The sequence below is a fragment of the Lycorma delicatula genome, chromosome 5 (genome assembly GCF_047948215.1).
Source record: "Lycorma delicatula isolate Av1 chromosome 5, ASM4794821v1, whole genome shotgun sequence".
NCBI classification, from domain to species: Eukaryota; Metazoa; Arthropoda; class Insecta; order Hemiptera; family Fulgoridae; genus Lycorma; species Lycorma delicatula.
This window is the reverse complement of record NC_134459.1, coordinates 83,653,318-83,667,659: the sequence shown is the minus strand read 5'-3', so window position 1 is coordinate 83,667,659 and position 14,342 is coordinate 83,653,318. Positions and strand designations below refer to the sequence as shown.

The following is a 14,342-nucleotide window of genomic DNA, read 5'->3' as shown; positions in this document are numbered from 1 at the left end:
TCTTACAGAGATGGTCCAATATTGGATCAAAACCCAGTAATCCACATCTCATTTCAGCACTCACCATGTTTAAGACAATACCATATTGACCCATTCTTTCTGTATTACAAGCTCAATAAAGCAAACTCTAATCTTTCTTGTTTATTTGGCCACTTCCACTCTGTCTAATTTCCTTTAATGCTAATACATCATTACCTAAAATCACTGCTAGTTTTTGAAAGGAAAATAATAATAAAATAAAATACTATATGGTCCTGTCAATGAGAATGGAACCTGGAGATAAAGATATAATAAAGAAACAGAAACTATATTGCAAAAAAAGAGATAATGTTAAGACTCATCAAATCCACAAATGGCTGGCTGGGCTATTTAAGAATGCCAGGATATCCACAACAAACAAATCTTGGATGCAGAAATGAGGGTACCAAGAAGAAGTAGACCGACAACTTAATGGCTGCAGGATGTGACAGGAGATTTGGGGAGCACGGGAGTTGTTAACTGGAGAGAACTGAAGCAGATTACAGATGATGAATGGAGACAAATTGAAGAGGAGGCCAAGATCCATGTCAGACTGTGAGCCATAAAAAAAAAGAAGATGTATCAGGTTTTAAAATACATATTGACATTGCATGGCAACACTGCTCGTTTCATTACAAGTATCAATACCATTCTAATTTTAATAATGTAAGAGGCATTTAAAGAATATTGATGATACTGCCACAAATATTTTTAAACATTTTTTAATCACTTATAAACTGCTGTATACCCGAAAAATCTCAGGTGTAACGTACTGGAAACTGAAGAATGTGATGCAGGTTAACTGCCAATAGCCAAATTTGAAAATTTGATAAAACTGGTCCTTGTAGATCCAGTTAACCAATTTTGGATAAATTGCAATGTTTGCAATTATTATTTTTTAACAATCTAATGACTAGTTAAAAAAAGTTATAATTTCCATTATTAAATTATTTACCCTTAACTTCTTACAAATATATCAGAAATCTCATAAGATCTTTATATAAAAAGATCCTCCCTTCAACTTCATTTTAGCTTAAAAGTTCTCCATTTTCAGCAAGTAAGGATACAATCTGTTTATTACAGAAAACGAGCAGATTTAATGATGCTTTTCAGGGTAAATTATATATAACTGTGCAAATTTTAGTAGCAATTTATAATCACATGTATACATTTTTTTATCATACGAACCTTTTAAATTTCTTATTTAAAACAATTTTAATATTAGGTCTGCCAAAACCTTTCTTCTTCTAGCAACTATCTTATTTATTTTTTAATTATTATATTATTGGAAACACTTTTATATGTATTTTAACAAGGTAGGTGGGAAGGATGTAATACTATGTGAAAAATGGGAGAACCATACAAGTAAATGTTATCTGAGACTAGCTGATTCAGAAGCAAGTGCACTAAGTACCAAACAAGTCAGTCAGTCAGTCAGTATCAAAAACATTTATTACACTAAACTGAAGTGCGTTTAGCATTTATTGTACTGGTTGACATTTTTGTTTAGGCAAATACAAATAAAATATCAATATTAAAATTTTGAAATATTCATTTTCTGTTGAAAACTATAAACTGAATTTTTCAATGTACAAAAACATATAAACAAATGAATAAAATCAAACCTATGAATATTATAAATTTTTTTTAATAATTCGTAAAATAAAATCCCTTAAAGAAAAAACTTACTATTTAAACTGGTGGGAAAAAATTAGGGATATATTTCACTTCAAACCCATTGAAAAAGACCTTTTGTGTAATTATTTTTAACAGAATTGAAAACTCAATATCCAAAGTTATATCCAAGATGGAACACATTGTAAATGGTGTATCTATACAATGTAACTTCAAGGCAAGTGTAACTAGCATGTCGATAAAGTTCAATTTTTGGCGGCAAGTGAAGAGTGATTATCCTGAAATTTATAAAGGGTTAGTTATAAAGAAGTATCACAAGAAGCCGCTGCAAGAAGAAAACGTAATCATGAAAATTTTGCACTTTCATGTCGTAAGAAAGAAATGCAGAACTGATCAACCAAAAATTGATACATATTTTACATCATCGAAGATTACAATCATTATGGGTAGTAATACTTTCTGCAGGGACTTGTTGAGATGGTTTATATGAGTATGACACCACTCACTATGTTCACATTAAATAACAAAGGATACCAAAAGATTGCTGGTGAAATGGACCAGAAGCTTGGTGTATATCGACAGGACATGATGCTGTTAGTCATTTAGTAATAAGCACAGCTGAGTCTGTTTATGAAAAAAATGGTGAAAACTAGAAAAATTTATGGAAGAATTTGGAGGATATGTTGCGTTAGCAATTCTGTCCTCCATGAAAAAGTGGAAAGAAAAGCTTATTCAAAAGACACATTTTCTTGCTGGAGTGTATGTTGATTCTAGGTATAGAATTTTATTAAGTGCGGCATGAAAACTAAAAGTGAAAGGTCTTTCACACATCCAATCATGAATCAAAAGGCAAATACTAATTGATTTGGCTGGCTGAAGAGTCAGCAATTATTGAGCTATCACAGCCAACCTGTAATATAATTAATATAGATTTGGGAGATGATGATTTTGAAAAAGGATTGGATAGAAGAGAAAACAGTCGTTGAATTTCCACTATATATAATAAAGATGACAGCGAAATAGACAAACATATTGAGGAAGACTGAAATACAATAGAGGATGTGGGGAAATTATAGGTGAATGTATTTGAAGCCATTGACCATTATTCAGAGGGCATCAGAAAAGAATGCAGAATTGCTTCAAGCATACCAACTTCTCAAGCAAGTGTTGAGTGTCTATTTTACAGATTAAGATTAATTTTAAGTAATAATAGGTAGTCAATGAAGGAAGATTTGCTGTCTGCCCTTTTATTTATTAAAATCAACAAATACATTTTTTATATAAGTTATCATTCGAAATTAATAAACAAGTTTTTTTAATATGTATTTATATGTCAAAGAAAAAATTAATATAACTCCTATAAGAATATTTTAACCGAAAGATGAAACGGAGCTGGAGCAAATACTTTGATGAGGGAGCAGAGCAACTAAAAAAGGTGGTTGCTCCAAAGCCCTGGAAATAATACTATGTTTTCCAATATTTGTAATGATAATTTAAAATACTGCTACTTTTAAAACAGTTTAAACAAGTTTAATGACAATACAAGTAAAATACTGACAAAATGTTGTCCCATTAAGGGAAATACTTTAGTTGCTAATATTTAAATTTTAATATACATAAAACATACATTAACTACGACATACTAAAATTAATTATAAATTAAATATAATATACCTATCATGCTATTAAATAACTAAATGCTTTTTTTAATCTTTTAAATAAATGTACAATTTTTTCAGTTTATAAAACAGTATTACATAATTAAGATAGTATTAAAAAAATGTTTAAATAATTTATTCAATAGTAGTAATTCTTTTCAAATAAACTGAAATACATATAAGACAAAAAAAAGACATGTACACATATTATGTTTTTAAGAATGACAGGTAGTTGTATAAGGAGGAACATTAGTAGTAAAACTTGTTCGCAATAGAATCTAAAACGAAGCCATCATTGCAAATTAAACTTATTTTTGGTTGCATGAATTTACCCTGAAAACATTTCTAATAGAAGAGAAGAAAAGAAAAGAAATGTATTTGAATACCTGAAGTCAGCAAAGGTCTAATAATAATAATAATAATAATAATGATGGTGCAACTTCACATATTACACTTGGTAAAATCCAATTAATTTATTCATTAATATTTTATTAATGTTAATTAAGATATATTTTGGATACAAACAAGAAAATTATAAACATGAAATTCAGTTACAAATTAAAAAAAAAAAATTATGTACATTCAAATATTATAAAACTATTTAAACAATTTTTTTTTAGAATAGCAACTATACAATTTCTTACACCATAGCAATTTCAATTTACATGTAAAGCAGAGTGTAAGCAATTTTAAATTGTTGTAATGCTTATCACTTCCTTCATGGCTGTGGCAAAGCAGCAAAAGCTCAGTTAAATTATTTAAATTCCTGAGGGTATATTTAATCACAACTTTTGGTTTTGTAAATTTATAATTAAAATTCAATCATAATATTTTGGTTTTGTAGTTGGTTATCCAATATTCTAATAATAAAAAGTGTAAAACATAAAATGTGATTTTTTCATCTGAATTAAATATTTTAAATTTAGGGGAAAACTGAAAAGCAGGACCTGAAGATAGAATAAACTTGTTCATGATTAATAAAAAAAGTGAAGTCTAAAAGTTGTTTTATGGAAAATGTGTTGTGGGTTCCGAGTGCTTGGGAGCTTGAATTAATTATAATAAACTACATAGGAAAATACATACATCACAGATCAAATTTCAAAAGTTTCTCAACATTTTTCTTCAACTTCCCTTTTAAAATTGTTTGTGAACTGCTAAACAGTAATAAAAACTCCATCTCTTCAAATTCCATTGTGAACAGGTTTTACTCTAATTCTCAATTATTAAACTATAAATATCTCAAAGTAAAGGAAAAATTACTTGTTCTTTTTCTGAGAATTAAAAAAATTATTACAAATGAACAAGAAATGCAATTTCTAGGGAATGTGAAATCAATTGTGATAAAAATTTTACTACAATCAAATATTGGTGTAAGTTTAATTATACTTAAATACATAACAAAAAATAAATAAAAAATTAAAATACAATTGATGACAGTAGTGTTATATTTAAACAAACATTGGGGATTTTTTTAACTATTAACACATACTTAAATCTACAGTTTAATAATACAACTATTTTTATGATCTACTACAGAATCATATGTTCCAAAATGTTATTCATTCATTCAATCAGCTATTAGATGAAAGTTATGTATTCTATATATTCTTACCATAATTTTTATAAATGAAGAAAAAAATTAGTTTTTTTTTAAACTGTGAAATTAATATATGACAGGAATTAACTGTTTATAGAAAAAAACACAATATAAATACAATGATATTAATAAATACTTATATAATTATTTTATGTGCATACTTATCTATACCTCATTTTAAAAAAATAAAACCGAGAAACAAATTCATATAATAACATGAAAATTAAGTCAGTAATACTAAAAAAAAAGTTTATTCATTTTTAAAGTAATGCACAAAATATTAATGAGCTGGAAAACATAATGCAATGTAGAACTTGTTTCAGACCACAGGCTAGTATGTGTTGGATCTTAACATAGTTAGGAGCATTCCAGGGCTCTTCACCATCATTCGTAATTTATACATAAATATTAACTACTCCTAATATATATCTTTTAAAAATTTGTACAGTTGTTCTTTGGCAGCTTTATATTTCTATATGATTTAATTGCTATCTACAAACTACTTTGATTATAAAGAATTATAAATAACACTATATTCTAAATTTATGTAAGTTTTCTGTAAAACCAGAATATCTTAAATATCTAGAAAAAACTGAATGGGGTAATTAGATGTAATAAATTTAATTACTCTAACTAAAAGGGGTCTGTCAATATGGCAAGATATTTCCCCAAATTTACATTTATATATGATAAATTCAAAACATTAAACTAATTAAATCAAATAGAACACAACCATGTAACTACTGTTGTAGGAAATCCTGCAATATAACTTTTTTTTTTACTTATATTTATGAGATCTTTGTCTAAAAAAGTAAGAAACCCTGTATCCTATCAGTACAATGCAGCCATAAAAAAATTTAACAAACAACAGACTGAATAAATGCATAAAAGTAATGAAAAATTCTTCTGTAATCCTATTAAAATAAGTTTTTATTAAAAAAAGATAAAATAAATAATAAGTTGGAAAAGAGGTTTTTTTTGGCATAAATAATATATATTATTAACAGAAAGATAAAGACATTTTTAGCAGTAACCAGGATAATTACACAAAATTAAATTAAAGGTATATGACCTGCATTGGGTTTAGAAATATTCACAAAGTAAAATAATATAAATGTTAATTTTTTAAATCTTTGTTACAATACAATACATTTTCACAAATATATAATAGACACACAACTTTTTTTTGTTTATTATAATCATTGTTATTTTTTTAATATTATTCATAATTTACAATATTAAATTGACAGAATGAGGTGGTAGGTCCAGGACATATGCCCTTTACTTATGCTAAGGAGAAATGGCCTTTGTTCTGAGATCAAGTTCTACATTACACCATGTTCACTAGCATCATTATTATTACCTAGTCACTGTAATTCATCATCTTCTAACTCAAAATAATTTTCCTCAATCGGTTTTTTCAGCCACATTCCAAGTTTTGCTTTACTGAATGCTTCTATCAACTGTTTCTTAGCGATCTGTAAAGAATTAATAGTATATTAAAAGCTATATGTATAAAGGAAATGCATAAACTAAAACAGAAGAACAATCAAATTAAGAAATTGTTGATTTGATAACAAGGCACAAATTATAATTTAAGATATTTTGAAAGACAATATAGTACAAATTACAATAAAGATCCACATTTTAAGTGAATCTGCTCATGTTCAACTGATAATGATTTCAACGACAATATACAGATTTTTCACATAGCATACAAAAACGATATGAAATTGAAATTTACATACATACATTTGACAAAACCAAGGTTTAAAGTCTAGGAACAAAAATAGATCAAATATATTACTTGATTATAAAATAAACTTTTTTTTGTAATATAAAGTCACTGTTAACTCCATTGAAGAAGAATCTCTGAAAAGATTTTGTAGAAGAACAATTTTCACATAATCTTAATGCAGGTGGTTGATTAATAACTTTTTAATAATTCTAAAGAGTGATTATGTGGATAAGTCACTTTTGAATAATCAGACCATGAAAATTTCTGAAAAATCAATTTTTTAATAATATTCTATAATGTTTTTTTATAGTTATATCTATACGACTAAGCAAATGATTTTAAGATAGGATGTGAATATTAAAAAAAAATTTCTTAACAATAGTTCTGTTATAAGAATCTGCGAATACGATTTTATACAGATAATTATGCTAATTTAAATTTTTAATTGAACAACATAGTCAGAAAAGTCACAGCTCACATAAATTGTATTTATAAGTTAAAATTTAAAGATTATATTCAGTACGTACATTATAATCAGAGACAGCTGCCTTGGCGTTAGCATATACTAGTGGGCAACTGTCTTTTGTAAGACTAGTAACAGATGATATTCTTCCAACCAGTCTCCAAAACAATCTAAACATATTTTGTTTACACAGTCTTGATGAGCCACCAATTTCCTGTTTGCCTGTTACAGCGTTCACTAACTCTATATGTTGTTCACCTAAATTAAAATAAAATAAAACATTATCTAATAAAAAGTCACTTAAATTAATTTTTAATATTATAACAAAAAAAAAAAAAAAACAATTATAAGAACCCAGCCAATAAAAAAATTAATTGTATTCAATAAATATGGGAAAATTACACTAATGCAATTAAACATTTATTGCTTGTAATTAAAAAATTTATACATTTTTTATTCATGAATTTTAATAAATCAAATGTACTGCCTTATTTTTGCAAAGATTTACTAAAATTCTCTTAAAAATTGTAATAAAATTGTCTAAGTGAAGGAATATTTAGGATTGGAGTTTATAACTTTTCTCCATAATAACATCATTAACAAAAGTTGTTGGATTGAGCCTTCACAAGATGGGCCTGGATATATCCAGAACAAATAAGATATATATCCATAACAAACTTCGCAGCTTCATTTATCATCACATCAATCACACCTCACAACATCACATCTAGAGTTGTAACGGGACCTAGTCCCATCACAAACGACCCCTTGACAGTTAATCATGAAAGGTCTTTTAAGGAATACTCCACCAGCTGAACCAAGTAACACCAGAGTTCAGAGAAGGCATCATTTGAATACAGTGGGCTGCCACTTAGAAGATAATATGTGATTGGAAGGAAGCATTGTAATGACTTGACACTATACACATGAACAAGAAAAATACAAAGTTCAAAATCAAACCGAAGTAAATCACCTACATTTCCACACACAATGTAAACTCACTCATGCAGACTGGCAAAGTAAAATTAATAACTGGCTTAATGGACCAACACAAAATTCTCATCATGGGTCTGCAGGAAATAAGAAACACTGATCAGCACTCATGAAATCTCAAGGATATAGGCTGTACAAAGATATACCTTGGAAGTGATGAAAAATGTCCCACAGTTTGGAAAAGGCTTTTTAATCAGCCTCAAAATAAACTTGTTACAAGAATTCAAGTCATAATCCTCAAGAATAACAACACTCACCCAAAAAGAATCTAATAGAATTTACACTATAATAAACACTCATGCATCCACTAATAATAAAAATAACTCTCCAAAAGATCCTATTTGTAAAGAAAGAGAATAGTTCTAGGATCTATTTGACCTGACTATAAATAACATCCCCAAAAACCATGTAAGGCAATTAATTGGAGACTTCAATGCCCATTAGGCAAAGAAAGAAGATACTGTGACATCATCGGAAAATGGTCCACCCAAAAGAAAACGAACAAAAATAGACAGACTTGTTGGATCTTTGGAGAAACCGCAACTTAATCTCAAAATCCACATATGCAAGAGAAAACCTCAAAAACTTAAAACCTGAAAGCACCCTGACTACACTAAAGGAGAATGGTGACTCGACCACGTCTTCATGGACAAACACCACCCACCACAAGATCTACAATGTAAAAGTCCTCCAAGGAGTAGAAACAGACTTAGATCACTATGTAGTCAAAATTAAATTTACTCCCCAAAAGCAACAAAACTAAGCCTCCCTAAAATTAAAAGAAAAAATTAAAACAATCAAGGATAAACTTGAAGATCTAGTCAACAACTATAACAAATCGCAAAAGAATTGCTGCAATAGAATCCTGTGAAAAACACCAATGGTGGAAGAGCAAATATGATGAAACAGTGGAGAAAAGACATCAAAAGCACAGCTATTTCACTAATCCCGAAAATTAGAAACATCCTTCCAAAACCTAGCATAACAAAGAAAAGAAACCACTTGAACACTAAGGAGAATAAAAAAACAACGCCATAAAGACACATTGAAGTTAATAAAAGAATTCAATAAAACACAGTTAAGAGAGTACTACAAAATCTTTAAAAAATGAGTTCTAAAAATACAAACCCCCAACTAATAAAGAATGAAAATGGTAAACTGGCCCATAACAATAAAGACAACACAGAAATTCTAGCTAAATATTTCAACAAACTTCTAAATTGTGAATAACTGACAAAACTCCTAAACTTTAACACCAACACCCCAATAACAACACCATCAGAAAACATCAACCCTCACACAATAAAAGAAGTCTACCAAGACTGGGTGAGATGAATTACAAAGCAGTGAGAGAAGATCAGACTTTTGTAGAGATCTGGAAACATGGCAGGAAAAATTGTCCTTAACAGCTTGTCAACATTTGGATTAAAGAAAAACTACCAGAACACTGGATGACAGCCGTCATCCATCTGCTACACAACTAGACACAACATAAAAAATTCTTTTAATACTCATCGTCAACAGAATTGGTTCACAACTTGAGAAAGAACTAGAATACCAAGGGCGGTTTCAGACCCTGGAGGAGCTGTCCAGACAAGATCATGAGTCTCAAGCTAATAATGAATTACAACTGGAAAAGAAACAAACACATGTTGATAACATATCTAGATTTCAAGAAAGCTTACAAACTGCATCCACAGAGAATCCCTATTAAAAATTCTAAGACACCTCGGACGACATACCAAATTAATAAACATGATAAAACTGACCCTCACAAATACTAATTTAAAGGTAAAATTCAGAGGCGAGCTCTCAGAACCATTTGAGATCAAAACAGGACTGCACCAAGATGAAGGGCTCTCACTACTATTGTTCAACTGAGCTCTAGAAATGGTAATTAGAGAATGGCTCAAAAAATGCTTCTCAAAGGTAAAAAATAGGCCCAAAAATCAAGACAAACTGTCTGGTTTTCCAACTTGGCAATGCTAGCAAATGACATCGATGAAGCTAAATTATAGATATTAAAACGTTATAAATAAAACTGGCCTTAAAATAGCATTCAAAAAGAAAAAAAATTATGCTCCAAAAACCAACATGATTAAAACAAGTAAACGTAAATAGTAATAAAATCAAAATAGTAACCCGATTTAAATACCTCTGAGAAATAATAACAAAAAATCTAAACTATAAATCCTTGATCCAAACAAGAAGAAACAAACTAGTGAAAACTCAAAAATCAACCTGGTACACCTACAATAAAAATGCTTATCAATAAATGCAAAAATAAGACACTACAACACAGTTATAAAAACAGAAGCTAGTTATGCAGCAGAAACACTCTTCCACCTGAATGAACAAACAAAGACTCCAGAAAATTGAAACAACTGGAAGAACCTGCATCAATAAAAAGTAAGATCAATGGTGGATTGTGCCCAACAAAGTTGTGTAGAAAGAATTAGAATCATTACTGATACCATACATAAGAGGAGACTAGGATTCTTTGGACATATGAGAAAATGCAAAATCAAGAATTATGAAACTGCTAGTACAGTACAATCTCAACTTGAAAAACACCAAGACAAGATACAGATAAATTACAAAAAGAGAAGATTTGAAGGAAATTGGCCTTATACCAGAAGACACCAAAGATAAGATGATAAAATTAAACACAAACATTATCAACACTAGAAAGGGCAGAAACATCAATATTATTTATGGTAAATCTTTATTTTTTTATACACCTATGTACAAAAAAATAAGTGTATGCTATCCTTGACTCTTGAGAAAAATTACCAAAAGTGAAATTTCACCATTTTTCATGTTCAACTTCATAGGTAATTTTCTCATAAAAAGAAGAAAGATAGGTAAATAAACTACTGGACCAATCTTTTACCTTAAGAAAACATGATTAAATTGCTTTTTATTTCATCCTCCCAGAACCAATCCTTTTTTTAGTTATGATTTTTTCCATTCACCCTTACAAAAATAGGTGTGCACACCATAACAAAAATGGCTGCCACAGGTAAGCTGCTTAAATAAAAAATAAAAATAAATAGATTTAAAGTCCTGAGACATGTAGGATACAAGTGGGTAAGTTAACATCTTTTTTGTATTGCTCAAGCAACCATCTTTGAGTCACTTAAATGGATTGACCCATATTAATTATACTCCCCTAGCAAAATTAAGTCCATCTAAAATCAAGAATAATTTACTCCACAGTAATCTTTTTATTCTTAAAATAATGTAATTCATAATTTGAAGGAGTAAATTTATGTTACTGATCTCCAGAAAAAATTAATGGTATAACAATTATGTACAAAATATGAATACAAAAAATAAAAATTGACAGAAAAACTGAATGACTGATGAGCAGCAAGAACAAATTCTTTTTGTAATAAATAAGGAAACAGTTATTTTATTGATAAGTTTTAAATTTTCATTTGATTAACAAAAAATTGTGTAACTAAAATAAAATACGACAAACCATTAATCCAGTTAACACTGTGGTTAGGAGCTTTGCCAGTGTGCCGAGCTTCAGCTGAACTGGTCACACCCAGACTGGGTTTATTCAGTCGGAATGGTGGGGGCAAGCCTTGCACAGTCATTTCTATCCTACCACAAATTGCTCTGTAAAAGTACAAAACATAAACAATATTAATCTATGTAAATCAATAAAGTAAATGTTGATCTAGAAAAATCAATGTTTATAATATCACTGAAAAATTAGAGGAATCTGAAGTTAATTATTGTCAAACTGAATGAGCTACCCATTAGTTTGTATAAATTCTTTACGAGAATATACAACTGATTAAGCAAATAAGTGAATAATTGAATATCATAGAAAAATTTCCCATACAACTGTATTTATATCAGTTTAAAAATTCAATTAATTTACTGTCATAATTTTTTTTTTTTTAAAACATGATCTGTTTTATAAATTTCTGTGCAGAATAGATGTGAAAAAATTAAATTAAGAAAGTGGGTTATCAAAGCAACTCTTTTGACGATTTAGGTTTGTTTCAACTGATAACATTTTTTAGCAATGACAAATACAAAAATTTTCACAAAACAATATGTTTCAAGATGAGTTAAATTAAATTCTCTTACTTGATAACTAGTACTTCTCTAACTGGGTCATAATTTACATGGATATAAAATCCAGCACGAACACAAAACTGCAACTGATAAACTGATCATGATAAAAAAAATATTTAATAAAATATTAATCAAAATTTTACTTTCCTGTTTTTCTTTTTATTATATGGTCATTACCATATACTATACTGGTAGGTGATAAGAGATATGTAGCTGTATTCCTTTTTTGTTAAAAGTGCATTGCAAGTTATCTAAAAACTGTCAAGGGATAAATAGCAATCAGTACTTCACAGCACTGAACATTCTGGATATGATTTGTTGCCAATTCTCTTCCTAGAACCTCATGAAATCAAATAAACAAGTGTGTATCAGTTCATCACAGTATATGATTATAATATTAAAAAATGGACTTTAAATGTTTTATATGACTGTTGACAGTATGGGTGATAATTTCGAAAACATCCTAGGCACTTATTTTACTAGAGAAAAATGAGGACAATGATTTTAAAAAGCACAGAGTAGCATCGACAAAAAGGGAGACATACAAAAAATGGGAATGATAAAAAAATCTTATTCTAAATATTTTACTGTCTGAAAAAATATGTATGTTGTGTTAAGTCCACAATGGACATGAAAAAAAAAGTAATACTCACATGATATTTAAATTGCAATTATTAGACAAAGCTTTAATATCTTTCTGACCAATGTATGTGGATTAATAACTCCATAAGACATGCTAAAATGTTTTAATGTATGCAGTGCTATATTATTATTATTTTTTAAACAAGCAGAATCTTGGTTTCTTGTCATAAAAACTGTTCTTAAATTTTTATCATAACACTAAAATATAAAATAATCTAAATTATTACAACTTTACTAAAAATGTTTAAGGCAATTTTCAAATGTTTAGTCTATGATAGCAGTCAATAGACATTGTAAAAAAATGGCCATTATTTTATGTTTACTGCTCTATATTTCTGACACTTATGATTCTTTTCTTCAGACTCATCTGTATCATTTGTAGATTCACAAAGGAAATGTTCTGTCTTTCATTGTTAAACAAAGATTTTTAACACTCTGAACCATCAAATTTAATCTAACAAAAAATAATACAAATGAAAGTAGTTCTGTAGAAAATAAGTGGATAAGTAAAAAAAAGGATACTTAAGGTAGGATATAAAATATTATGCAGAAAGGTAACACAGTTAGCAGACCCCACGAATAACTTATGTAATAGAATTGAAGAACAAGTATAAAATTATTATAATTCTTTATATGATGAGAAGGTGCAAAATAGCTAAAGAAAATTATTACTTTATTAAAATGTAATTTTTATAGCTTACTGCTTTTGGTTATTATTCTAATTTATTACTTCAGAGATCTTTGCTTCTTTGGAATATTTTTTTTATAATGTTTGTTATTCTACAATTAGGATGCAATTTACCGAAATATTTATCATTAATGTGAAGAAAAATGGATGATGTAAAGCTGCAAAAAAAAAATATAATTACTAAGAAGATGCAAATCTGACTTTCAACCATATTCCTTATTGCTTGTTTACCTACTATATATATAATTTTAGATTTAAATTGCATGATGTAACATTATACTTTTTTGTTTAATTACTTAATGTATGCAAACACAAAATAAATTAAAAATAAGTAAATAAAATATATTAATTATTTTAGATGTAGAGGCTTAATTTATCGATCAGTGGGTATGGCACGATAGAGTAGGCTGACTGGCCAGATTTGTAACCAGACTAATATCTAAGTGGTGGGTAGTTATCAGTACAACTAGCTGGAGGTAATGATTTTTAAATAGCTCAATTTTAAGTCTAGTTGCAGGGCCTACATTAATCTTACCACGTGATGTATGAATTAGAAACATATTCCTTGATATCTATGTTTACAACATGAGTTTTTATATTTATTTTACTTTCATCTATCTTCAATAAATGAAGAAATAGTTGACAATTGATCTGTCAAAAAAATCTGTGTGAACTCTTTTCTATTATTTTAAGTTAGTAGTTATGATTAAAAAAAGCCTGGACACATTATGAAAGTACATTATGATAAATCAAAAATAATTGTATAAAATATGAATTAAAAAAAGCTGAATGAATTATTTATTTAATAAGACTGT

At 28.4% G+C, this 14,342-nt stretch overlaps 1 protein-coding gene across 6 annotated transcripts in view; it reads right to left on the bottom strand.

Annotated features, from left to right (window-relative positions):
* Positions 1-14,342, bottom strand: part of Adar (Adenosine deaminase acting on RNA) — a 112,594-nt gene that overhangs the window by 20,525 nt on the left and 77,727 nt on the right. For 5 of the 6 annotated variants that reach the window (XR_012756494.1, XR_012756493.1, XR_012756495.1 and 2 more), the window contains 3 exons: positions 11,587-11,729; positions 7,174-7,367; positions 6,272-6,386 (listed from right to left, as the gene is read on the bottom strand). Coding sequence is in view for 3 of the 6 variants with exons in the window: in XM_075366531.1 (XP_075222646.1) it covers positions 6,276-6,386; positions 7,174-7,367; positions 11,587-11,729 (448 nt within the window). In the remaining 3 variants the exon portion in view is untranslated. Of the gene's footprint in view, positions 1-2,874; positions 6,387-7,173; positions 7,368-11,586; positions 11,730-14,342 lie in introns of those variants that run through there. The other variant, XM_075366529.1, reaches the window with a different exon arrangement.